The sequence below is a fragment of the Ceratotherium simum genome, chromosome 6 (genome assembly GCF_057802395.1).
Source record: "Ceratotherium simum simum isolate JZ-2026a chromosome 6, ASM5780239v1, whole genome shotgun sequence".
NCBI classification, from domain to species: Eukaryota; Metazoa; Chordata; class Mammalia; order Perissodactyla; family Rhinocerotidae; genus Ceratotherium; species Ceratotherium simum.
Genome location: NC_141905.1, coordinates 82,645,882 through 82,673,140, shown reverse-complemented (window position 1 = coordinate 82,673,140; position 27,259 = coordinate 82,645,882). Strand labels below are relative to the sequence as shown.

At 54.2% G+C, this 27,259-nt stretch overlaps 1 protein-coding gene across 4 annotated transcripts in view; it reads left to right on the top strand.

Moving 5' to 3' along the window:
- The window catches only part of FAM53B (family with sequence similarity 53 member B), an 83,437-nt gene that overhangs the window by 51,663 nt on the left and 4,515 nt on the right, over positions 1–27,259 (top strand). The window contains exons 4-5 of one of the 4 annotated variants that reach the window (XM_087432797.1): positions 26,415–26,545; positions 26,913–27,001. The exons of 1 other annotated variant lie outside the window; for it this stretch is intronic. In XM_087432797.1, the coding sequence (XP_087288923.1) occupies positions 26,415–26,545; positions 26,913–27,001 (220 nt within the window). Of the gene's footprint in view, positions 1–26,411; positions 26,546–26,912; positions 27,002–27,259 lie in introns of all 4 variants that reach the window. 2 more of the 4 variants (XM_087432796.1, XM_087432799.1) reach the window with 2 other exon arrangements.

Below are 27,259 nucleotides of genomic sequence, written 5' to 3'. Positions count from 1 at the left end.
AAGGGTTCACCAGCCGGCTTTGCGGCCTTGCCCCTCCAGAGCAGTCAGGTCCCAGGGTAGGAAGTCAGCTGACCATCTGCACCGTGCTGCCCTGGGGAGGAAGTGAGGAGGCTGCTGGGCTGGGATGTCCGCTGCTGGAGAGTCAGGGCAGAGGAGGAGGCAGGAGAGTGGGGTGCTCAGTCTGGGCCCCTGGGCCTGTTTGTGGGCTTGTGCTTTTGTGCAGCAGCTGAGCTTCCAGTTGTGGTGCCTGCAGGTCAGGAGCAAGACTGGGCCACAGCCACGCCCTTGTACTTCTTCCCACTGCAGCCCTCCTGTCCCAGCTCCATTCCTGCCTGTATCGTGTAGGTTGGAGGCCAGAGCAGGCCTGGGAAGACTCCAGGCATTGCCCTCCACTCAGCCTGCCCCTCCTGGCCTCCTCCTGCCCTTCCACATCAGATGGATATGGAACGTTGGAAGCCAAGTTATGGCAGTGGGGCTTCGACTCCTGGTAGCAGGCTGGCAGCAGGACCATAAGAGGCTCTGAGGGAAGGGTAGAGGGGTGACCTCGTCCCCTCTCCCCATAGTGCAGAGGCAGAAACCAAGGCTGGCAAGGACAAAGGATTTGCTCTGCCTTAGTGCTGGAGTGCAGCTGGCCCTCTCCATCACTCTGCCTCATTGCCACCTATGCTGCTGTGGCTTTGGCTTTGGCTTTGGCAGGAAGCGACCTCTGAAGGGAGGTTGGGGGGCCCTCGGTGAAGGGAGGTGCATCGAGCCCAGCAGCGCCCCTCAACGCCCTGCCAGCACCCATCAGTCCCCACTGTTCTTCCTTCCTTGTCGTACAAATAAGTGTGCTTCCACTCTCATTGACGAGGGCAGGGGAGGGGTCAGAGTCTGGAGCTCACAAAGTCCACTTTAGATGAACCCTTTCCTTTCAGATAAGGCTTTGCCTCTTCAAACAAATGCCAATGGCTAAGGGAGGTTGGCTTGATAGGGGATTGGGGACATTTGTGCTGAGGAAATAGAGTCTGGAAATTGATCATCAGCAGAAGAAATGGTTTCTCATCTGGAGTGGGTCACTTGGGGAGACATGAGGTAGGGGAGAAACAGCACCTTTAGAATCCAGTGGACCAGGGTTTGAATCTCAGCCTTACTGCTCTCTAACCAGGTGACCACTCTGAGCCTCAGCTTCCTCATTGGTAAAATGGGGATAATAATAACTTAGCACAGAGGGTTAGTGTGAAGATCACATAAACCAAAAGGTTTAAAGCACCTAGCATATCTGGCCACACTGTGGGTGCTCAGCAAATGGTAGCTGCTCGTCACAAGCACTATCATCATCATTACCTTCATCATCAACACTGTCATCACCACCATCACCACCACTACCATCATCGCCATCACCATCACCACCTCCACCATCATCTCCATCATCATCATTATCGTTAGTACTACTGTCACCACCATCATCTCCACCATCACTATCAACAATACTACCACCACCACCATCACCATTATCACCGTTACCACCACCACTACCATCATCACCACCACTACCATCATCACCACCATCTCCATCATTATCATCATCAACACTACCATCACCACCATCATCTCCACCATCGCCATCACTATCAACACTACCATCCCCACCACCACTATTACCACCATCATCACCATCTTCATTGTCACCATCACCACCACTACCACCATCACCTTTATCACCATCATCATTGCTGCTACCATGATCACCATCATTGTTATCATCTAGCATGGAGAGTCCAACCAGAACACTTAGAAGGCTCAGCCTCGTGCCTGGCTCTCTGAATCGTAGTGGAGGATACCTGTCATCTCACTGGTATTGCCGTGACCTGGGCTTCTGCCCCCTCAAGAAGGCTCTTTTACCTTTGGCCTCCTCTAACTGGTAGAAAGTTCTTCCTTGTAGGGAGAGGTCCCAGTGTTAGTTGCTGTCTCCTTAGTGCTTACTCTGGGAGCAAGGCAGAGCCTAGTATCTTAAAATTGTCCTATACTTAATTATATTACTAAGAATAAAATATTCTGGCTCCATTAGGGAGAAAAGTCTTCTGGTAGATAATTTATGTCATCTGTACATGTCGCCAAATCATCTTATGACTTTAGCTGTTATTGCTATAAATATCTCAGTAGGTGACTGGAGATCTGAGTTCACAGTGGAGCGGGAGCTGGCCCGGGGCTGAGAGGCTCTGGGGGCCGCTCCCACTTCTCTTGTTCACTAGCTGCAGGATCCTGGGCAAGTTACTTCTCTGGGCCTCAGTATTTTTATTTTTTTCTGAAACAATGGGGCTAATAATACCTGCTTTGTAGAGGCCTCATGAGGACTAAAGATATACAGCATAGTTCCTGAGACGGATATGCATGCAGTAAATGTTAGTTGCTTCTGGAGCCCCAAGGAATAGAAAGAATGAAGTGACACTTCCCAACATGTGCCAGGGAGACCATGACACCATCAGACCGAGTTCTCGGGAGGGCAGCTCTCTGGTCATGAATCTTGCCATCTTCCAGTCAGGCACTATCCATGGCAGGCCCTTCACCACAGTTGTGTGAACGCAGACTCAGGCTTAATCTGAAAGTTTGTTTAGAACTGGCATTGTCCAGATCTGTGCAGTTGTTGGGATGTTGGCAATACCCTGTGGTATGTGGTGGAGGAAAAATATGTTGGAAGAAACAGCTGCTGACTCACGTGGAGGCGGGGCCGGCCAGGACTGTTCTTTCTGCTTCCCACCACTGCCTTTGATGCGTGGGCCAACGTGCTGGGCAGCACTTTCTCCACCCATCCCCCATCCTGGTTGGTCAGGTGGGTGGTCAGAGGGTGCCAACCTGGTCCAAGAACAATACAGGCGCCTCGGCCAAGGTCAGTGTGCTGGTGTCTACTGAGACGATGGTATTTTCCTCTAGGAAGACAACATGAAAACTTCCAATAATCAGGGCTGGTTTGCCAGTTTTGAGGATGAAGAGGTGCAGAAGGTTCTAGCAGAAACTCGTAAGTCTCAGAGCTTGAAGGGACCTTAGTCCAATCCTGTCATTGTGCATCTGGGGAAACTGAGGTCCAGAGAGGGAGAGGCCCTTTGCCCAGGGTCACATAGTGAGAGAGATGGTGACAGGGCAGCGCCTAGACCCTAGCCCTCTGTTACTTCTGTCGCCTGCCCTTCCCACCTTGACACCCTCCCCAGCAGGCCTGCAGCTGTTCCTGCAAGTTGGTAGGACGTGGCTCTCATCTCCCACTGGTTGTATCCTGTCTCCACAGCCCTCGCCCTGAGCTTCTAAGTGTCTCTCTTGTTGTGGCAAGCACTTTCCACTGGTCTCTCCAGTGACGCTGCACATTCCTCAAGGGCTGGGATGGTTGCTTTCTCTTCCCAGGGCAGCTTCCCACGATTCCAAATCTTGGCCAGGCCGCTTAGTGGCAAGAGGAGCCCTGAGCAAGCGGGGCAGGTGGCTGCGTCCAGGTTTTGCTGGGGCGACTTTCGGCTGTAGGACCTTGGGCAAGTTACTTAGCCTCTCTGAGCCTGTTTGCTCATCTGCGAAGTGAAGATAAGAAGAGCACCTCTCAGGGCTTCTTGGTGGGGGCACAGTTGAAGGCTCTGCTGCTACTACTTTAGTGGGTTCCCCCTTCCGAAGCCTCACGACAATTATTCTTGAGGTTTCCTGGCAATCCTATGAGGTGGGCTGGCCGGAGACCATTACTGCCATTTTACAGATGGGGAGTTGGAGGCTCCAAGGGGGAAGGAGATGGGTGATGACTTTATGGCAGGTGGTGTAGAGCCAGGCCAGGACACGGCAGGCTGAGACTCATCCCTCTGCCTGCCCCCCCAAGACTTCCCCCCCGCATGGAGAGTGTGGGCTCAAGGGTGCTGGGCATGTTGGTCTGGAGGCAGCCACTGCCCATCCATCCCTCTGTTTTGGAGTTTTCCTGCCCCAGGCTTGGCCCTTTGCTGTGCCCCGGCCTGTGGTCTCAAACTTGAGGTTTTCCCACAAATGTTCCCAGAGCCAAGGAGCCTCAGTATCTTTGTTTCCTCCCAGAAGCCTGGGTACCCTCAGTGCTCCCAGAAAGAGGGCTTTCTCAAGGAGGAAGAGTGTGCCATTTTGCCCTGCAGAGGCGAGCAGATTTTCAACATCTGAGGGAGAACCGAGAATGCAGAAGTCTGGGGGTGGCAGTGCAGCCTCAGCCTGCTTCTCTGCACGTTCCAAGTGCATTTCCTGTTGACTCCCTCCTTACCACACCCACTTCCTTTCCCATCCCTCGCCCCACCCTGATCGCCCTGCTGGCTGAGAGCTAAGTGCAGCTACTGATGCGCTCATGTTTGGCTCCCTGGCTGTCCTGGGCGTTGTAGGGAGCCCTGACCCCAGTACAGTGCCATCACAGGAGTCCTAAAGCTCCCACGGTGTGTCGCTCATGAAGCCAGACACGTTTCCTTGGCTCATTTCGGATCTGCCCTCAACACTTCCAGCCAGGTGCTGGGGGGGTGACCCTGGGGGAGATTCCTTGTGCTCCACCACTCACTGGCTGTGACACTGGGCACGTGCCTTTGGCTTCCATATTAGAGTGTTGGTGACATTTGTTTCTCCACTCATGGCTGTGGTGAGGACTTAATCATGCTTCTGTGAAAGATCCAGCACATAATGGTCCTCAGCAGGTCGCCTTCCTTTCCTTCTGCCTGCTCATTCTGAGGGTACCTCCAGCTGATTTGGGGCCTCAAAGTGTACAAATCAGCATCTAGCTTGAGGCCCTGAAGCACCTGATTACCGAGGTGTGGGGTTAGGAGCAGGAGAAACAGCCGAGGAGTAGGGGCTTGAGCAGCTCCTTGGAGGTGGGGAGACTGGTAGTGGCTTTCTGCCAGCCATTCATTCAAATTACTGAGGCTCAAATTCCCCTTTTATAAAATGAGGATAATAATAAAGTTGAGTCCCTCAGGGAACGGGTACAAATTAAATGAGATATTTCAAAAGTATTTGGCAGGGTGCCCAGCACAAGCCAAGTGCTCCACAAATGCTGGCCCCTTCCCTTGCTCTGAGTGCCCCTCACTGGCCCTGCCCCTTCTGCCACTGTGAACTCCTCAGTGGCAGGGCTGGTCCCCCCGTGCTCTGGGCTCCCAGGTAGGGCTCGGTGCCTAGTAACAGCCCTGCCAGGAGGTTGACCTTGTCACCCTGTCATGATCCCTGGGGCTGATTCCAAGGGTGCCTGGGTACCTTGGATCCTGTGGATGGGGTCTCACTTTAGACCTGGAGAGAATGGTGTCCGTGTGTTCAAACTTTGACTCTGCTTCCGTAGACACTTCTCCTGCAATGGGGAGAAGACTCCAGCAGTACTGCCAGAGTCCCTGGGCATCTGTCATGGCTGCTCCCAACCTCCCGTAATCATGTGAATCACCCCAGTATCACAGTCTGACGATTCAGCAAGAAGGGAAGTCAGGGTTCACATGAGGCAAGTGGTTGCAGACTGGTCTCCCAGAAGCAGGAAGAGACTGGGGGAAAGAGCCACAGAGAGTAACCATTGCCACTTGGGCTGAGGGCAGGGACACTGAGTCACCACAAACTCCTACGTCCACTGTGAGTCTAGTCTCCTGTCTTTAGCCCTTGGCCTAACGTCCCAAAGGCCCAGGGCTGGGAGCAAAAGGATGGAGGGAGTAAATGGAAGGTAGAGGCCTGACAGCCGGGGAGCCCCAGTTTGGGGCAGCTGGTCAGAAGGCGGCTCTGGTTGTTCTAGGGTTCCTTCTGTGCTTGGTTGTAGAATTGTGTGTCTCTCCTCCTCTCTCCCATCAAGCACTAAAGGCTGGGGAAGATGTTTGAGCTACTGGGGAGCCAGAGCAAATTTAGCTGGTCTGTATTGAAGCCACAGTGGGAATGCCTAAAAGAAAGAGAGCCGCGCTTCCAAAAGGCAGTCGGAGGGAGAAGTGCTGTGATGATCGGACGAGAGCAGTTTCTCAGCCTCAGCACCATTGACATTCAGGGCTTGGTAATTCTTTGTTGGGAGCAGGGGAGCTGTGCTACACTGTAGGATCCCTGCCTTTACCCACCAGATGCCCATAGTCCCCACCACCCTCCCCCTGAAGTGTGACAGAGGTGACGTTCCACGGTTGAGAACCACTGACTGGATGAAGGATCTTGACCTCCCTGGTGGCTGCATCCCTGGGGCCCTGTTGTGTCTGGCCTTCTGAATTGGGCAGTGGCAAAGGAGAGGTGTCTTCTCAGTGCCCACTCAGCTCAAGTGTGTGCCCGGTGAGGGGTGCTGGGCAGCAGAACGTCCTGGTACCTGAAGACACAGGCAGTGCAGGGCCTCTGCCTGCTGGAATGGGGTTGTTAGCTGTGTTGGCCCCATGTTTTCTGTTCTCTCTTTCTGAGTCCACGTCCCCAGGAGCTGGGAAGGATGGGGACACTGTCAGCTTCTCGCCCCACTTCTACCAGCTCCCAGGCAATGCCAAGGTCTCCCCTGAGCCCCTCCATGGAGGCCAGGTAAGCAGGCATTTCGCCAGACAGCTGCCAGCAGTGTGTGTCGCTGCTTTTCATAAGAAAAGGCGCCTGAGTCCCACTGCCAAAGCTTCACGCCATCTTGCTCATTAATCAGGATTTTGAGATTCTTGGAGCGATCTTAGCAGCTGCCTGGCACAAGCCCTACTTGATTTACCATCACCTGTCTGCCTTCAGAGCTGGCCCTATCCACCGCCCCTCCTGGGGGCTGGACTGGGGGTGGGCACTGCCGCCACCCTTGGCCTGTCCCCGGCAGGAGCTAAGACTGCATCTCTCAGCAGGGCCTGAGGAAGCACCCAGTTAGAATGAGTGTTATTTTTATTATGATTCTCAATTTTCAATTTTAAAAAACTTCAAAGAGAGAAAAGAAGCTGGACCAGTAGTCCCAGATATTCTGTTGAGGAAGAGGTTGAGAGAGCAGGAGCAAGGTGGGTCACAGAGTGGAGGTGATGGCAGAGCTCGAGTTGCGCAGAGGCCTCCTGGGAGCTCCTGAGCTGGCCCTGGCTGCCCCTTTCTGCACTGACGGCTCAGCCCAGCTCCTTGCAGGGCCCCGGGCACCCTGGGGATCCCCCCACCCCCCACCCGATTAAGACTGAGCCTGGTCATTGTTCTTCAGCTGCCCCCAAGGCAGGTGACCACTGCTGGGATCATTGCGTCTCAGGCCTGGCTTCTGTCCTGCAGACAGACACTCACACACGCAGCTCCTTTTCCTCTCAGGGGACAATGTGAGAGACAAGCCCCACAGAATTCTGGGTACAGTGAGGGCCACCCTCACCCTCTTGGGGGCAGGTGCTCTGGGCAGTGCAGGGTCCCACAGCAGAGGGATCTGACACACCATCCCCTCTGTCTCTCGGCCTCCTGACCAGAGGAGGCTCTGGAAAAGCTGCCCCAGGCTGCCATCCTTGGCATCGCTCCCCCATTTTCATTGCTGCTGCCACCCCCAGGACCTGCCTGCCCTCTCAGGTCAAGCTCTTGGGCTTTGCCGATCTCTCCAGGTGCCCCCTCCCACTGCCATCTGGGAAACCGACATCCCCAGCCTCTTAGAGCAACCCAGGGAGGTCGCCTCTGGCCTCGCTCTGGCAGAAACCTTTAAGCAGTGCATTTCTGAGACGTTCCTGGGGGAGGACCTCGTTCAGCAGGTTGGATACCCGGGTAATTTGGAGAAGGGCTGCCAAAAGCCACACAGGTCAGCCGGAATTAACGCGCATTTTGCTGAAAGAACAGAGTTGCCACCCACATCTTCATCCATTGCTGGACTAAGAGCTGTCCTGGAATTTTAAAGGGCACTTGGGAGGCAGGAGGGAGGGCAGCAAGGTCCCCCATCCTGTTTCTGGAGGTTCTGGTTTACCTTTGTAGAACCAAAGTTCCTTGGTTTGCTTGCAGAGCTTCAGAAGGGGTGGTGGCCACTTGGTAGTGCTGTGGTCAGTGGTTGCAGCAGTGGCTGTCACTCGGTGAGGCCGTGTGTGTGCCATGCACTGTGCTAGCCCAGCAACGCTGCAAGGGCGCTTTCATTATCACCAGTTTCCAGTTGAAACAGACCCAGAGGGGTGGAGGGACTGGGCCTTAGATAACAGCTAGAAAGTGGCCAGGCCTGGGTCCCTTCTTCCCTCAAACCGTGAGTGTCTCAGTAGTCGGTGACCCCCAGCTAGCCGGCGTGCTGTCCGTTGGGCATCCTGGGAGCAGGCATCGGGTGGTGAATTCGCCCCAGAGGCATGTCAGTCTGGGGCAGGGCTGTGTGAGCTGCAGACCAGCCTGCTCTCATCCACACCAAGTTTGCCCTGTTTTCCCAAGCAGGTTTGGAGGCCGTTGGCACACGCATGGAGTACTAGAGTCTTCCAGAGACCCAAGGGGCTAGGCTTTTCTGGGGGTGGATGCCCAGGCGGGCCCTACTCCTTCCAGAAGCCCTGTGCCTCTGAGGATAGGGCAATGGTCTGAAGGGGACCCGTCCTCCCAACTTGCCAGACGCCCTTGAAGGAAAGGAGTCCAGCATTCAGAGTCGTGCCTCGTCCTCTGAGCCTTCAGCCTTTGCTCCTCCCCACGAGCAGCCTGGGAGGGACCATGCTTTTAATTAGCCTAGTTTGGGGATGGCGGCTCTAAAGCCCTGGGAGGTGAATGCAGCTGCCTTGCTTTTGGAATCCACTGCCAGTGGACACAATGTAGCTGTAGGAATGAAAACGAGGAAGAGAAAGGCCCACAGGCTGGGGATTTTAATTGGCACCGTCCTCCCAGCCCTGTGCCCGCCCGCTGGCCCTCCCGGGGCTCTGTTTGGGCGACCAGACCCGGGCTGCGAATGATGGAGCCTTTCACGGCTTCAGACTGATTTAAGTGGACCTGTATAGATTCCTGCAGCCCTCGCTGAAAGAGCACGCGCTGATCAGCCCTGGGAAACGTATCAGCCACCTGCGAGTGGTGAATAGCGATAACCGCTGAGAGCCTGCAAAGCGGCCTGGTCTTCAATGGCCCCAAGGCCCTGCCGGAGAGAAAAGATTTTTCTAAAGCTGCAATTAATTTTTTTCCCCCCAATCAATTGGAAGTTGCTTTCTTGTTTTCAGCTGGGTGAGTGGGATGCTTGATTCTGTGCTTCTCCGTTAACCTGAGCGCTCCAACAATTGATGTCTCTCTCGAGGGCTTTCTTTCTCATCGGCCATCGAGGAGGGGACTTTTTTGTTTGTGTTTGGTGTGTGTCTTTCTTTCTTTCTCTTTCTCTAAGATCATCTCAAGCTAATAGTGAGAAAAAAGGCATATGTGAGCGATTCTGCCTCGATAGGTCCTACAATACCTTCAGGAATGTCAATTTTTCTTGCTTTCATGAAAACACTATGAGGTCTCACTTAGAGGGGACAATGGCGGAGATTAAAGAGGGAGGGAGCGCAAGTAAAAACGGAAAGTAGAAAGGCAGTGCGGTCTGACCTCCGAGAGCTTTATGCTGCAATCTGAAGGGGTTTGTTCTGGACTCACCCCCACCCTGCCGGAACAATTAGGGAGACATTCTTGGCTCATTTGGTTTTGCGGTGAGAACCAATTTTAAGTGCAAAAGAGGGAGAAGGCCACCCTTTCTCTCAGGAGTCAGTCTTACAGCTTCTGTGAACATAAATTGTGTGTGTACATGTGTCGTGGTGGGCACGGACCCACAGGATTTCAGGTTCCTTGTTCACTCCGGGACATTGTACCAAAGGGTGTCAGCCTGAGCACCCATCCATCTGTCGGGTCATTAGGGTGGGGCCCGTAGCCCAGGCCGGTTCTCCTGCAGAAGGGAGGTGCCAGGTTTGAGAAGGTGGCATCTGGGGCCGTCTGGGCTACATCCGGCAGCCCATCTGTCGCTGCAAGATCACTCTACCCCTGCCAGCCCACCCTTGACGCTGGGCTGCTTTCACCACAGCGGCCTGGAGAGGTGTTGGCATGGGAGGGAGACCCGTCACTGTGGATTTGTCCACATGCGTGGCTCCGGGTTTCATCCCCTCTTGTCTGGAGCCCCAGCCTCGTTAAGATCCCCTGACCTGCTTGCACAGCAGATTGCTGATAAGCCTCGGCAGGTCCAGTGTCCTTGAGAGAGAAAGAATAATGACTGCTCTGTCTCCCGAGCCTGCCTGGCACGACCACGGGCTGCAGTTGTAGTGACCTGCTGGTTAGGGCCCCCACAGCTCATTCTTCTTCGAGGTTTGCAGGGCGGCGTGTGTGTGTGCATGCGAGCACATTGTACACACATGTGCGTGCCCGTGTATGCACATGCCATTTTGTTCAGATGGAGAATGGCCTTAGGCCCCCACTCTTGCTTGGTGACCTTAACAGGCCCCTCAGCCTCTCCAGGCCTCAGTTTCCTCATCTGTAAAGTAGGAGTGCTGATACTTGCCTCCTAGGGGCTCTGGAGGAACGAATGAGGCCACAATGGGTGAAGTTTCTAGTACAGAGCCTGCACATAGTAGGCGCCCAGTTCTAGGAAGTGTAAGTGTTGTCAGCTCTCGTTTTCTTGGAGACAGAGGGTATCTGCTTAGAAGACAAAGGATAGAGAAGGGGCTCTCTTTCTGTGGTCCAAGGGGCAGGGGTCCTAGCCTGTTGGGGGTGGGTTGGCTTCAGGTCTGCTTTTCTCCTGAGGTCGTGGTGGCAGCCCCCTTATCTCCCATAGAACCTTATCTCCCAAGGTTCCATGGCTCTGGGCTCCCCTTTCCAAGGGAACCTGGGCCTTAGCCAATGATGCTCCTTTTTGTGGTAGTCACTTACAGATGGAAAGTGAGGGACTTCCTTTTGGGTTCTGTGCTTTGTCCAAATCATCAGACATTTTTGCAAAAGAGAGGTAGGCTCATTTCCTGCCTTGGGCTTAGCCAGTGGTGGTCTTAGGCCAGAGGCTGGGGCCCCAGGTCCAAAAGCTGGTCTCCTGGTGTTCGGCACCTCTTCTGCTGCCACTGCTCCACCATAGCTCCTCTCACCTGTCTGGACTGGGAGGACCACTGTGGGGTCAGAGTCAAACTGACCCTGTCATCATCAGTCGCTGTAGGAATTGCAACATCTTGAGGTGATTGCAAGATGGCGGAGCTATGTGTGTGTGTGTGTAAGATGTGCATGCACATACACATGTGCACGCATTTATATCTAAAGGGAAGAAAGGAGTGAGGGTCAAACTGGGACCCTTGGGAAGACACCAGATTCTGTGTGCACTGAGGGTGTCGTCACTGGCGCTTGCTGGTTCCTTTTGTTTTGTCTCGGTGGTTTGCTTTCTGCTTGGCTCTTTCAGCCTTCCCCCGACACATCATTCATCACCTAGGGGTGGGCTCCAGGGGAAAGTAATAGACTCATGGCCTTTGCCCCTCTCTCCCCGTCTGGCCGAGGGCCTGGCCCCACATGGGGTCAGCTGGGGCATACCCTCTCTTTGGCCTCTTGCCTGGCTGTTGCCTTGCTGGCGTTCTGCATCAGGGAGGCCCTATCCTTTGTCTGTTTCTCTCCTTCCTGCACTCGGGCACTCAGTCCCGGAGGCAGACTGCCGGGGTTCAGATCCTCCCCACTTACTCCCTGTGTGGCCTTGGCAAGTTTCTGAACCTCCAGGGACAAGAGTGTACCTTGCCCACCACTCCCAGGGTAGTGTGGGGGTTCAGTGGGACAGTCCCTGAGAAGCTCAGGGTAAATACTTAGTAAGTGTTAGCTCTACTGTCGTCAGAGGCTCCAGAGCTGCTCGGACACAAGAACAAACCCCTAGTAATGCCCTGACTTTGTTCCCAGAACAGACAAGATTCCAGGGGATGGTGGGTGGAATTTACAGCAAGCCTTGTGGCTTGCTTTTCTATACATGAAGAAACATCTGGATTTGGGAGTGATTTAGGGTCGCTCCAAGCCCTGTGCATTCCTTGGGGGCCATCTTGGAGTCTTTGTCCCAAGGGCCTTTGGCCGTCATAGTTGGGAATTTTTACCAAGTAGCACGTGGGGATTGCTGTAAGCTCTTAGGGGTTGGAAATTAGGTTGGGTTTCCATCCTGAATTCTGGCGTTTCTGGCAGTAGTGAACTGTGGCATGGTGGGTCAGGGCACAGGCTCTGATAGACAGAGCCCTGCACTGCTCCTCCATGGGAGTCAACCTTGGGCTCTCCACATGCCTGTGGGGATGCCGGCAGAGCCTGTCTCTCAGGATTAGGTGCTGAGATAATGGAGGCGAGAGGTTCCCCAAGAGCTGGCCCTGGGCATCCACCTCTGGTATGTTAACTTGGACTTCAAGGGCTTCTTGGGTCTTCTAGATGCCTCGAGATGTGGGTGCTGTGTTTGTATGTGCTGCCAAGCATTTAAACAGTAATGAACAAAAGGGAAAAAATAGAAAGGGAAAAAATAAGCCTATCAGGAAATTCACAGTTATGTTGAGGTGTGTCCCTGGGAAAGCCAAAGAAGCAGGGACCCACCCTGGCCAACCCTTCCGGAGCCTGCAGTCAGGCCTCCCAGCGGGCAGCACATTCTGTCAGCACTCTGAGGCCTTGGGCTGGGCCTGCCGCAGGCTCCCTCACCAGCTCGGCATCATGATTCCCATCAGGGCTCCAAGAGGGAAAACGACTCGTCCAGAGTCACTCAGAGAGCAGCAGACACTCCACTCTTGTGTCTAGTTGGTGGCAAAGAGTGTGCTCCAGGCCACACCTGTGCTGCTGAGGCCCCTCTACAGCCTCTTTGGCACCTCCAGTGCCATTTAAGAAAATGTCCCCTGGGTGCCTGCACCTGGCCCAGAATCTGGATCTCCTGCTGGGGTGGGTTTGGCCTGTCCTGGTGGACAATACAGAATCCCCTCCTATGCTACCCTACCCCCCACCCCTGCAGCCCAAGAGCCCCTGCACTAGGGGTTCCCTGCCAGGGCGTCCCTGGGCAGCAAAGACTGAGGAGTGCCTTGGGCTGGTGGCCACAGGTGTCTAGGAGAAGTCTGGCGAGCACCACGCAGCCTGCCATATCTTTGCACCCTCTCTGGCTCCCATGATTGTCCCCCATTTTCTCTCACTGCAGCTCAGAGGAACTGGGCTCCGCAAGGGGATGAGACCTACTCAAGTCACCCCTGGGGCACTGGGCAGAGCTGGGACTCCAAGCCCCAGGGCCCCTGGCCCTCTGCTAGGCTCCTGCCCAGCTGCCTAGGCGCCCTGTTTTGCAGGCCCCGCCCTGCAGCAGCATTGGATTTGGTTGGAGACAGGACTTACACGGGTGAGAGGGCAGGCCACCCCAGGAAGGGTGCTTGGTGGGCAAGAGTCCGAGGTGAGTCCCGCCCACTCCACCCCGTAGGTAAGCAAGTGTCTCGCCTGCCTCCAGGTGAGACAAAGCCCTCAGGAGAGGCAGTCCTGTAATAGGGCCTCTGCGGCTCAGGAGCACCAGGGCCCCACACGCTGTGTCCCTGCCACTCACCTCTGGCTCTGTGGGTGGGGACAGCCGAGCCTAGAGAGGTGGAATGTACCCAGGAATGTCCTGCCGCACCCGCCGCCAGCAGGCATGTCGATGGCCACCTGCCCTGCCCGGGCACGCTGGGACATGCTGGCCGAGCCCGGCTGGACTGCTGCCTCTCCTCACCCCTGCACGACTCTGGTGGCCAGCGAAGGCTAGCACAGCTTCTCTTTTCCCCAGCATGCCTGGGATTTCTGCTCTCACAGACCACTTCCTGGTGGGATGCAGCTGGGGTAAATGGCTCTCCTTATGCTGTTTCCGCTGGGGCTGTTTGTGGCAACGTGGGCCCTCCACCTCCATCTTGGTGCAGCTGGGAACTGTAAAGTGGTGTTGAAATCTCGCTGAGACGGGCCCTGTTGATGATCTCATTTCAGCCCCATTACAGCCCTGCGAGGGCAGTTTTGTTTCCCCATTTTATAGATGGGGAAAGAGAAACTCAGGTTGCATAAGGATCCCAAGGAAACACCAGTCCTAGTCACAGAGGCAGGATTCCACCCCAGATGGATCAGCATTTTCAACCCTTCTTTCAGCCACCTGACCTCGTTCCTCCAGGCATCAGGGATGCAGTGAGCAGAAGACTTACTCCCTGGCCAAGCCCCCTCCTCTGCAGCCCCGCCAGCCAGCCCGTGGGTGTGGGTGTGGGGGCTCTAGGATGGAGGGTGTGGGGCAGGGAGGCTCTAAGAGGGCTTTGTGGGGGCAGGGGAGGGCATTTTAGCTGTGAAGGGAGAGAGAAGTTTATTAAGGGGGTAATCCTGGCTGAAGGAGGGCACCCCCAGGAGAGCTTAGTATGTCCAGGGGAGCCTGAGTGGGCAGAGAGGGCAGAGGGAGGCAGGGATGGGGCTGCTGGGCTGTGGTGTGCAGCAGGCCAGGCCTTTGGCCTTGGAGTGAGGCGTTTGCTCTTCATGAAGGCCTGGGAAGGAAGTTGCTGGATCAGGTTTGAGACACGTGGAGCTGAGAGGCCGTGAGATGTTGGCTTGAAGGTACAGTTCCGATTTGCATTTGGTGCCAGGCCTCACGTCGTGTCGAAGCTGGTCTCTCACATCAGCCTGTCAGGGCAGGGCGGGGACACCCTGGGCTCATGCAGGACGACTCTCTCATTGTGTAGATGGACCCAGAGCCGGCAGGATTTTCCAGGACACACCTGGTATGAGGCAGGCTGGAGCCAGAAGCCAGGTGCCCACGTCCCCGTCAGGTGCCCTTGGAGCATGTTTGTTGTCTCCCCCCTTCTGCAGACTGCTGTGAGGCCCGGAGCCAGCAAGAGCGACCCTGGAGGACCACCCCTTCTTAGAACAGAGGACAGGTGGAGGCTGAGAGGGGAGCAGAGTTTGCCTGAAGACCCCATTTCTGATGCCCCTGGTGGGGCTCATTATCCCACCAGCAGTGCCTTCCTAGGGGATGCCGTTGCCCTTGGACTCCTGATCTTGGACCAAGTCACAGAGCAAGGGAGGGCTGCGGATGGCTTGTGACATGGCCAACTTCGTAGCCAATGAGGAGCCCCTCTGGATTTGGTGGGGGAACCCCCCTTGATGCTGCAGACGTGAGGGCGGCCAGATGTTTTGTGTTTGTTCTCTGATGCCTCTTCTCAGTGGCCCTCCCGTGTCCCTCTCAGGGGACCTGCACAGACCAGGACGCCCTGTGGGTGGTTGGGGCCGGTCCAGTCAGTGGGGAGAGGCCCCTCCTTTGGGGCCTGCAGCACGTCCCTGCTCCCCACGCCTGCCCTCCCATTCTGGCTACCTTGACAGGCTCTGAGCACGAGGTGAGCTGGTGCTGTCTGGGACCGGCCAGGATGCTGGCTCCCAGGAGTTAAGAGGGGTGTGCATGCATACGGGGGAGCTGGGCTTATCCTACGATGGTTGGTGCAGGCTCTCTCTACCTAACGTTTGCCTGGAATTCACTCTGACTGTGGCAGGTTTTATTTGGATTTTCCAGTATTTGGCCTTGGGAGACAGCAGAAGTTCTAGACAGCAGACGTGGGCATGTGTGTTTCTTTTTCTTCTCCCGGCCTTCTGGCATGGGCCGTTTAGCTGGGAATCAGTGCTAAGTGGCCATTTGCTGCGAAGTCCATTCCTGCAGTGCCATTGATCTCAACATAGACGCCAGAAGGAGTCAGTGCTGTGGGATGGATCCTGGCTCTGCAGGTGGTCCTCTGGGCCCTGCTCAGGCTCTGTCCTCCCTGAAATCAGGGGCCAGGGGCCTGGAGGTGCAGAGCTCGGAAGGGGTGGGACCAAACCAGAGAGGGTGGGAGTGGGGCGGTAAAAGCACTCGATAGTCCTTTCCAGCAGGAGGGGAGTGCTTTGCCAAGGAGAGGGGCAGTCTGTAAGGGGCATGGGGACTGTTTGCTTCTGGAGTTTTCCATGCTGGGGCCTGTTGGAGGAGATAAGTCAGTCAGTTGTGTTTCTGCAATGTTTGCCTGCCTTTCTTTATGATTTATGTTTTATTGTTCAGGAGGGTAGAAGAGATTCCCCCCCCTCACCAAACTGAAAGGAAATCCAGCTGAATCTCACACTTTGAACTTAATCTCTGCTTCTCATCTATTTGCCAGGTGTAAAAATATGACAGGTGGATATGGGGGCTCCGTGTTCACACGCACCAGAATTGTAGACACCTGGCCCAAATGTCCGTCTTCGGTGTGTGTTGTAATGTTCCTGTGGCACCGAGGCTGTTGCAGACACGAGGGGGCCATTGCCCCCAGACCATTCCTGACAAACAAGCAGCCTCCTTCTTTCGCTGCCGTGGGGTGGGCCGGGCAGGGCAGCTGCTCTGAAGGGCCGCCACTGGCCCATTTGGACGAGGCTTGTGTGCAGTCCAAGAGCGGCCTTGTTTAGGGAAAGCTGGGGTTTCGGGCACAAAGCAGCCCCCAGCCCTGCCTTGCATTGCCACAAAGCTCAGCAGTGTTCTCCTGTGGAGCAAGATGCCCCAAACCAGCCCCTGTCAGGCGGGCAGAGAGCCATGCGAACCTCCACAACAATGAGATGTTTTCCAGGGGTCTCCCCTTCCTGTGTCCTGTGAAAGAGCCTACCAGCCGCGGGGGAAGGCCCACACGGCTAACCGCCCACATGCAGATGTCTGGCACATGTGTGGCCCATTTGCCGTTCAAGGATTGGCTCTGCCTGATGTTTTCACATTCTGTGCATGTGTGAAACTTGTATTTAATTTGGTGATTATTAAGTGCAGGAACTCGGGCCTGGTAGGGGTTTTTTTGTCTGCACAATTTCGCAAAGTGCCGTTTTTAAAAATGCTTAAGCTTTGTTCCTGCCAGTAAGGAGAGAAGAAAAGTCAAAAAGAACTTTGGTGGAGAAGCATCAGAAATGATTTAGTATGGAGGTGGAGGAGGGGCTTCTTTGTTTTGGAAGTATGAGTGGCCATTTGAATAAGATTTTGGCCTGTGGGTCATCCTTTTCTTCATTCCTAACTTAGTGTGTCCCCTCCTTGTAAAACACACACACACATTTTAGTTTTTGATAGTTCATTCACATGTTCAGAAATTAAAACAATATACAGTGGCAAGTCTTGCCCCCATCCCCCACGCTCTCAGGTTAACTGCTTATTTGTTTCTTGTGATCCTTCTAGAATTCCTTTATGCAAATACAATCAAATAAAAATTTTGATTCTTATTTTATTCTGCTTTCTTATACAAAAGATACTATGCTATATCTACCTTTCTGTACCTTGCTTTCTTAAATAATAGACCCTGGAGGTTTTTCCGTGTCAGAAAGGCTGCCGCCTTCTTTTTTCCTACTGCAGGATGTTCAGGTGCATGGATGTGTCCCGGTTTCTTTCCCAGGCCCCTGCTAACAGATCCCTCAGCCGTGTGCAGTCTCCTTCAGCTGTGAATTGCAGTGCTCATGAGTCCTTTCAGATGTGGCAAGTATATCTCCTGTGGGGCACATCCCACCAGTCGGATCGCTGGGCCACAGGTTGTGTGGGTCTGTTGTCTTGGAGGATGTTGCCCAGGTGAAGTTGTGGGAGCTGCGCACCCTGACGCAGGCTGGAGGTGGTCCATTTCCCCACTGCCGCCTCAATGGACGCTGGTCTAATGTGGATTTTGCCAACTAGATAGGTGAAAAATGGTTTCTCTGTGTCATTTTAGTTTGCATTTTTCTAATCAGTTGAGCATCTTTATGTATACTTAAGGGCCGTTCAGGGCCGGCCCCGTGGCTTAGCAGTTAAGTGCACGTGCTCCGCTACTGGCGGCCCGAGTTCGGATCCCGGGCGCACACCGATGCACCACTTGTCCGGCCATGCTGAGGCCACATCCCACACACAGCAGCTAGAAGGATGTGCAACTATGACATACAACTATCTACTGGGGCTTTGGGGAAAGAAAGGTGGAGGATTTGCAATAGATGTTAGCTCAGAGCCGGTCTTCCTCAGCAAAAAGAGGAGGATTAGCGTGGATGTTAGCTCAGGGCTGATCTTCCTCACCAAAAAAAAAAAAAAAAAAGCCATTCATATGTCCTTTGTTGTGTTCCTTTGCCCTTTCAAAACAGTTGAGTTATCTTTTTCTTCTCGATTGTATATTAGGAAGATTAGTTTTTGCCTGTGATAGGAGTTGCAAATACTTCTTTCTAATTCATTCTTTGTCTTTTGACTTGGCTTTTACTGTTCTTTAACAACTTTATTGAGACATAATTCACATACTATACAATTCACCCATTTAAAGTGTACAATTTTAGTGATTTTTAGTATAGTCACAGAATTGTGCAACCATCACCACAATCAATTTTAGAACATTTTTTATCCCCCCAAAAAGAAACCCTGTTCTCATTAACAGTACCCATTGCCCTCAGCCACTCCCAGCCCTAGGCAACCACTAGTCTACTTCCTGTCTCTCTGGATTTGCCTATTCTGGGTATTTCGCATAGATGGAATCATATAATATGTGGTCTCTTGTTGACTGGTTTCTTTCACTGAGCAGCATAATGTTTTCACGGTTCATCCATGTTGTAGCAGGCATCACTACTTCATTCTTTTTCATGGCCTAATAATATTCCATTGTACAGATAGACCACATTTAATGTATTCATTGCTAATTGATGGACATTTGGGTTGTTTCCATTTTGGGGCTATTATGAGTAATACTGCCATGAGCTCTTATGTACACATTGTTGTATGGGCATGTGTTTTCATTTCTCTTGGGCATCTACCTAGGGATGGAATTGCTGGGTCATATGTCAACTCTGTTTAACATTTTGAGAAACTGCCAGCCTGTTTTCCAAAGTGACTGCACATTTTACTTGCCCACCAGTGCTTTTGGCATTTTTTTTTACATGTATATGTTTTTATCAAATTTATTAACTTATTTCTTTGATGGCTCTGGATTTTGAATTTTGGAAAAGCTTGTCCATCCCAAGATTATAAAGGAATTCTCCTATGTTTCCTTCTAGTACTTTTATGGTTTTATGTTGCAGTCTTTGATCTACGTGTTTTCCTATGTATGGTATAAATATGGATCCAACCTTTTTTTTTTAAATATGGCATCCATTTGTCTCAATACCAGCTATTGAAAATTCCCTCATTTCCTCTCTACTTTGAGATTCCACTTTTATCCCGCACTGACCTCTGTCTGTTTCAGCATGCTCTCTGCGTGACCTCCTGGGCTAGTATACTCTTACTTGTTGAGGCTTTATATATGTTTTAGCATCTGGTAGGGCTAGCCCTGCCTCATTGTTCATAGAGGTTTCCTGACTAATCTCTTCTGTTTATTTTTTAATAAAAAAGTTGAGAATCAGCTTGTCTTAAGATGGTAGGGGGCAGGGGAGCTCTGGATGTTTTAGATTGGGATCGTATGAGACTTATGAATTAACTTGGGGAGACTTTACACCTTTTTGAGGTCAAGTCTTCATGTCCACAGCACAGGATGTCTTTTTATTTGTTCAAGTCTACGTTTGTGTTCTTTAAGGTTTTATTCCTATCAGTTTTGCCAATTCTTGTATTTTTATTCCTAGAGAGTTTACCTTTTTGTTGCTGGCATACCTTCTTGCTCCTAAAAGTAGTTGCTGGCATGCCTTCTTGCTCCTAAAAGTAACTTATGGTTAAAAAGGGCAGTTGGGTGTGACCATCTATAGTATAGATTCTGTTCCGAAAGCTGAGCCCCCTGACGCCTTTGCTATGCAGTGCTGTGTCCGCAGAGAGCCATGGTCACACCTCTGAGCCCGAGCGTAGTGGGGTGGGCAGAGGGTGGGAAGAGGGGAGCTCAGGTTTGCCAAGCACCCTCCTTGGTCTCCTAGATGCAATTAAGCCTCCAAATAGTTCTGTGACTTTGTTTGGGGCTCTTATTAGCCTTGTTGTACAAATGAGAAACCAAGGCTCAGAAGTTTAATGATTGTCAAGGTCCCCCAGAGGGGACACCGGAGCTGGGATTCCAGCCCAGGCTTGTCCGGCCTTTTCTAGGCTGCCATCCTGCCCGAGGATCAAATGTTCTCCTGAGCACAGCCCGGAAGTCGAGAGGCTGGTTGCACATCATCTAGCTTGCAATTTGGGGCAAGTCTCATCCCCTCTCTTGGCCTCGGTCTGCCCATCTGCAAAATGAGGTTGTTAAACTGGTTGGCGATTTGCTCATTTTTCCAAAAAGAATCCCTTTTCTCTGGAAGTCAATATCTGGAACACAGACATGGAGCTGCTAGGGTGGAGCTGAGAGGGTACCAGTGCTCTGCAGTCCTGTCCCCCTGTGCCCAGTGTGGCCCTTGGGGCACCCAGCTCCAGGCAGCTGAACAAAAAACAATGCCCACCATCCCCTGTGAGGGCCTTGGCCCCACCTTCCGTGCTCCCAATCCTGCTGCAGAACCTGCCCCCTGACACTGTGTGCGTCCCGGCAGCGCATTAACCTTGGCCCCCTGCCAGAGCCCTGTGTGCTTTGGAAAGGTCCCTCCACTTTTGTTAGGCAAAGAACTCTCTTCACGCCAAGCTGAGAGCGAGGTGGTTTCACAAGTCCCGTCCTGAGTGTGTGCTGGCCGGAATGCACACCACAGAAACAAAATGTTTGTTTTCCAGTTGTGAGAGTGCCGGAGGCCCTTTGGCTTCGGCTTCCACACCTTCTGTGTTCTGGCAGGCCATCTGCCACCTGGGGCCCTGGTACAGAAACATTGTCTGCTACAATGTGGCCTGTAGGGTGTGAGCGAAGAGGGCCCTCCGGGCCACTGGGTTGGCCACCGTTCAGAGGACGTGCAGGGCTCTGGGCCACCAAGGCCTGTTCTTGCCCACAGCACCCTGGGGACCTCAGGGCTGCCCAGACACACTAGCCGAGCCAGGCAGGGCTGACCGGGCGTGTCCTTCCTTCCTGTCCCTCTAGGCTGCACTGGGCACCTACTGTGAGTGGCCCCTGAGCCAGGCAGTGGGGCAGAGTCAGGGCTGTGCGGGGCCAGGCAGTGTGCTGACAGGCTCAGGTTGGCTTCCGGAAGAAATGATGCGAAGCTGGGCATTAGTGGGTGACAAGGAGCCTGCCAAGTGAATAGGCACTCAGTAAACATTTGTGGCCTCTGCAGAAGTAAGCTGAGGAAACGTGGCGCAGGAAGGCAGGGACTTCCTAGTAACTGCACAGGGCTATCCCTCCACCCTGCAGATACTTCCTGCCCCCCTGGGCTGTTGGTTGTAGAACCTGTGATCTGGGAAGAGCCTTGAGTCTCCAGTGCCGAGTCAGCGGTGCTCACTGGGCCCCAGGGGCTCCCCCAGGCACCTTTATTTCTATTTTCAGGCCTCGGCAACCCGGCTTCCCTGTCTGGCTTGTGGGGCTGGTGTTTTCCTTATTCCTGAGGGTAGGGAAGCAGTCCAGGCTCAAAAGGGCTGCCTCTTGTGGGGTCCAAAGGTAAGTATTTCACTGAAACGGGCTGGGCCTGACACAGGCCTGGGTGAGCAGCTGAGCTGGCCGCACAGGAAGTGGAGCTGGGCTGCAGCAGGAGCACGATAAGATGCCCAGAGTAAGGGGCCGGCCTTCAGCGGGGTCTGTGCAGCAGCCCCGAGAGGGGCTGGCCCACACCCACTGCGCTCGGCCATCTCCAGCACCCGCCTGACACCAGAGTGACCACAGCTCTGACCTAGGGCAGCCTGGGGAAGCAGCCCCACCATCTGACCCCTTGTGCCTGGGCCTTCCTGTGACAGTCTGGCCTTCATGCAAAATTCAGATTAACCAAAGATGGATTAAAGATAGGCCAAAAATACGCTGGGGCCTTTTTCTCTTTTCTGAGACAGTTAAAAAACCACCCCGGAAACCACGTCTTGCCATCCTGGTTGTGCCAGCTTCCAGCGTAAATGAGACTTAGAACATTTCCAGGCTACTAGCCATCCTCATGGCCTAGTGTTTTCTTGATACTTGGAGAATTCTGTTCTCATGAAAGTGTCTGTTTGGGGAAGAAATGCCTCAGCTTAGCCAGAACCCTCGGCCTAGCAGCTTCCAGTGGAGTGGCAGCAAGGCGCCAGGAACCTTAGGCCAGGCTGGGGACCTGTCTGATCATCCTGACTTGGTTGGGCTTGTTTGTGCCCCTCTTTCTAGAGGGATTTGAGGTAGCTCCCTAGAAATCCGTAACACCAAGAGATCCGTAAAATTGGATTAAAAAGAGGGAGATAGCATTAAAAAGAGGAAAAGCAAATGTGCCAGCCTTGAAGAACTGTGCCGGGAGAGGGAAGTGGAGGGGCTCTGTCACACTTCTTGTCTGAGAAGGGGAAGCACACGTGTGCCTCGGGGAGATGTTTTTTGTCCCAGTACGATGCTGGGAGGAAGTTTCACATGGGCACTGTGCTCGGGACACGCACTAATCAAGGAGGAGTGTCCCCTGCAACCACTGCTCCCCAGCAAACGCGAGGCAGGCTGGTTCCGGCAGCTAGACTCCTGACAGGACCTCACAACCAGCCTCTGACCAGGGCCTGGCGTTCCTGTTCTGGAAGGAACAACAGTACTGATGAGCAGTTGTATATTCATGACTACATGAGCATACAAAGTGCTTTCGCCTCCCTTCTTAGGTCGGTTCCTTAGAAGCAGAGCCTGAGACGGGGATTCTGGTCCAAGTGATTGATTGGTGTGGCTCTCAGGAGAAACCTGGAGGGAAGTGAGGGAAGCAGACAGGTCAGAGGAAGGAGCTCCACAGTGTGAAGAGCACCTGGGACTTGATCCCCCCTGAAGTCTGGGGCAGCTCTGGTACCCGTATCAGCCAGACCCTGGCTGTGGGCTGCCCGCCCCCCCCAGGAGGGGTAACCTAGACTTTCCAGCCGAGGGCAGTTCTCAGGAGGAAGGGGCAGGGGAGCTGTCAGTAATGGGAGGATGGGCACATCTGCGGGTGGGGCCCTGACAGCCCCTACTTGGTCTCTCTTTTCTCCTGTGAAACAGCCCAACCAGCAGTGACTGTTTCCATTTCCCAAATGAGGCGACTGTCAGTGGAGGAGTTAGACTTGGGCCCAGTTTCTCCAACTCCAGAATCTTCATCCCTGCACCCTTCCAGGTTTCAGGGGTTTGTCAGGGCCCAGAGAGACGAGAATGAGCCTGTCCTCCTTAGGGCGAGATGACCAGGAGAAAGGGGGCCGCTGCAGCCTGCTCTCGGCCATGGCCCCCAACAGCCCACCCTTGCCCTTTCCCCGGGATGCCCCCCACCCTTCACCACGTGGGGACTCCTGACACCCAGGCAGCGTTCCTGGAGAGGTCTGTTGTGCCCCACACCACCCCTTACCTCTGGGTCCTTACTCTCAAGATGTGTGGTGCAGCTCAGCTGAGTGGACGTTTCTGGAGTCCCTCTCTTGTGCTTGCCCAGGCCGGCACAGGAGCTGTAGCACTTGGGGAAGGGAAAGAGCTCGTGGGCCCGAAGTTTGGCAGGATGGGAGGCAGTCGGTGCACACAGCAAGATGGGGCGGATTGTCTGTCGAGTTGATGTGAACTTCCCAAGGGGAAATTTGGTTTTCAGCTTGTAGCTCCAGGCAGACGTGCCCTCAGCTGGCGAGGGGCTGTGACCTCTCCAGACTCTTCACAGGATAGGTGCACGGCCTGGGCATGGAGAGGGGAGCCGGGCCTGGCTCTTGGGGTGCTTTCACTGCCCAGGTCTGGTGGGCTTCCATCTGTGAGGAGGGCTGCATGGAGTTCCGTCGGGGGTGAGCACTGGGAGGCAAGGTCCCCAGGTGCCCGGCCAGGGGCCTCCCATCGGGGAGGGTGTCACAGCAAATATCTGCACAGAGAGGCCATGCAGAAGCGGAGGCCATTGCTCCTGGCTGGGAAGCCTTGGGAGACTGGCTGGGGTGGGCTGAGACATGGTGGCTAGAGCTGAGGTCTGGCAGGTGGATGGAACGACTTGACTTTCAGGGGCTCCATTCCAAAGTCACCCCAGACTCTAGCACTGGGGTGCTGACCGATCTCTGCAGCCACTAGCCTGAGGTCACATGGACAGTCCCTCTGAGCTTTGTTACCTGGACAGGCCTGTGCCTGCATGGGTGGGCTGGGCCTCAAGAGAACAGAGTTTGGGGTGGGGGCCTGTCTGTCCCAGAACAGCCATTTCTCCTGTAGTGATGTGTGCACATGGGCTTTGGACTTGTTAGCAGCTCTCCCCAGACATTTTTGGGGGCACAGGCCTCCAGGTCCCCAGCAGGCACGTGCAGCATCTTCTGGGAGCTGGGCTTCTGGGGAGCTTGAGCTGCCAGGACAGGCTGGGTTGGACCCTGCCCCCAGGGCGTGGTGGTCACAGGGCAGCCACAGGGCCTGAGCATGGGCCATGCCCTGGACATCAGCACAGGGTGGGCTCTCCCAGGGGATAGAGTCTGGGCGGGACACACACTGCCCATTGTGGCAGTCACGTTCCTCCCCCACAGGTGAGGCGTGCCACCTGCTGGGGCATTCAGTGGGTGGGTCTTGGTTGTCACTGTGGCTGTAATGGCTGAGTTTTGAGTCAACAAAGTTTTCAAGGTGACACTGGCTTTGCAGCCAAGGAGCAGATGCCTTTGGGACTTTTGGCAGGTGGGGTTCATTAGGATCCTGGGGTTGGCTTGTGATGACGTTCACCAACCAAACCTGGCAGCTTTTTGTCCTGCTGCAGAGCAAAGAGGACCCAGTAATTCCAGACAGCCAGAATGGGGGTGGCCTTGGGTGCCCTTGGCCCAGCCCTGATTTGGCAGGTGGGCCAAGGCCCAGAGGTTGGAGGGTATTGTCTGAGGCCATGATGCCCATGTGTGGTAGAGCCCAGATCTGTCACAGCCTTGTCACCTCAGCCTTCTCTGGGGCACACTTGAGGCAAAAGCTACGTCTCTGAAAGGTTCCAGCAAACTGGGGTCCCCAGCACCCTGCTGCTGGCGTGGCTAACATTTAACATGATCAGTGCTCAGACACACACTATCACATTTACCCATGAAGTCAGGCACAAGAGTCCCCCCCGCCCCCCACACACCTGCATCTTAGGTACTGGAATGCACCAGGTCAGGCAGGACAATCTGAGCAGCGTGAGGAGGTGAATGCAGACTCAGGGGCATTTTCTGTTCAGGTTGATGCCAGCACATCCCCTGTTTCCACATTACAGCCCACAGGGCACAGTGACACTGTTTGGGTGTTCGGCACGCTGGACATGGCCAGTCCTGAGGGCTGAGGCAGCAGTGTCTCGGCGTCACCTGTGGGCCGTCCGCAGCTCATTGGGCTGACACTGAATGGTATTATTTGTACTAGCAGGAGGCACATCACCCTTCACGAAGATTTCGTGAACACCGCCACTTCTCTCTGGCAGAGACAGACTACCCAGCCGGGTGTTGGGGTTGGATCTGGCTGGCTGGCTCCTGAGCTCCACAACGTTTCCCAGCCTCATGCCTGGGCCTCCTCCACCCTGGGCAGCCTGGGCCAGCGAGGCTAGGGACACAGGTTGGGGCGGGGGGTTGATGCCTCCTGCCCAGGCTGGGCTGTCTTCCCTCTTTCTTGTGCCCCTACCCATTCTCCTTCTGTCCTGGCTCAGGTCTGTGCCAATCAGGGGAAGGGGGCTCAGAGACCCTCCCATCGCAGGCATCTGGGGCCTATGCCCACCATCAGGTTGGAGTTCTGACCTGTGCATTTTGCATGAGGAGCCATCTTCAGTCCTCTGCTGTGTCGAGAGAGAGAATATGCTCTATGCGGACTGGGGGGACCTCTTGAACCCCACAGTGGCCCAGGTGGGGGGACTGCGGGGTCCCCAGTCCAGTGAGGCTGCGACTGGACTCCTGCCATGGCCTGGGCCAGCATCCTGGGTCTAATGGGTGGCCTAGCCCTTCTCTCCTCAATCCCAGAGCCCCCAGTACCCTAGCCTTCACTTTTCTCAGTTAATCAAAAGATTCCAAGAAAAGCAATCCCATCACAACAGTGTCCTCCGTGGAGCATTCAGGAACAATGAGCGTGTGCATGACAGGCTCAGCCACCTTCCTCCAGAGAGAGTGCCTTTTATTTTTCATTTGCCGAGCCCATTTCAGCAGCTTGTTCACTGTGACAGCAGTGGTCATCTTTATTTCAAAGTGACATGAATGCTGTAGCCTGTGAAAGGACCAGGGCCCTTGGGACAGGCCTGTGATCTTGGCATCGTGTGGTGCCCCAGTCCCTGCCTCTGCTCCCTTGTGCCCCTCAGCATGCTGGGAAGAAAGCAAAGCCCAGAGTTCTCTCTCTGCCTTCCACGCACGTCTCTTCTGTCACGTCCCCTCTGAGAAGGGGCCATGTTGCTGCTGGTCTTGTTGGCATCTCCAGGGCTGGGCTGTGGATGCCCCTGGCCGTCACAATCCTCTGTCCCAATTTTGTGCTCTGCCCTGAAAGCAAGTGTTTAACTGAACCCACTGTGCACAGTGTGGCCCTGAGCACCCTGGAGTAGTGTTCCAGCTGCACCCGCCGCTCGGGCAGGTCCCAGGCTGTCTCCTTCTCCAGGCCAGCCCCACATAGGGGCTGCACTTGGGTGGGGAGCTTCTGACAGCCACACTGTCTCACTGGGGCCTCAAAGGGCCCCGTGGGACAGGCAGGGACCATTGCTCACCTCTTACAGATGAGGCAGCCAAGGCCTAGGGAGGCTGAGGGGCCTGTGTGAGGCCCCTAGCTGGTAAGCACCAGAACCAGCCTGGAGCTGAGCCTCTCTTCCAGCAGAGCTGCGGCATCCGCCACCAGAGGGCCTGTCGATGGCACAGGGCCCGACTCCCCGAGAGAATCAGCATCTTCAGGCCGGGCCTGGGGCTCCTGTGGAAACCAGCTCCTTGGATGGCTGTGATGTGCACCAGGTTGGAATATCAGCTCGACCCTGTGGTGCCATCTCCCTGTCCTCGGGGTGGCAAGTGGGTGAGGTGGGGATTATGCCCCCTGTGTGCATCAGTGCAGCCTGGCAATGTTTCCAGTTGCATCAGTAAATTCACTCCTGCTGTGCACTTTCTAATGGCTGAAGAGCCTTCCCTTGGCTGAAAAGACACGGTTTATGTAACCATTATCGAGGGGAATTGGGTTACTCTTTTCCATTTAACATTGTGACTAGGAATATTCATGTCGCTGAATTTTTGCATGCATCCTGAATTGTTTTCTGTAGATAGGAATCCTAGAAGTGAAGTTGCCTGATGAAGGAATCTGATACATTTTTACCATATCACGCTTCAGAAAGCTTGTAGGTGAAGGGTTCCGGGCGTTTTCTCTGCAACCTCCTCACACTGGGGAATATCAAGCTTGCGCTCTTCGCCAATTTGTAGGTGAATACCTGAATTTTGCATTTCTTTATTAACACGGTGTTCATTGGCCAGGGGTATTTCTTCATGAGTGAGTTGCTGACGGCCCCTCTTCCTTGCCCTGCTGGTGGAGGAGGCCAGAGTTTGAGTGGTCTTCCACCACTCGGCGGAGCCATTGACAGAAAGCCCCATGGGCTTTGGCCTGGCTTTGTGAAGTGTGTGGTCCTTGGGTTCTGGGAAGGGAGTATGATCCTTATTGACCTGTGTGTCTGTCTCCCCAAC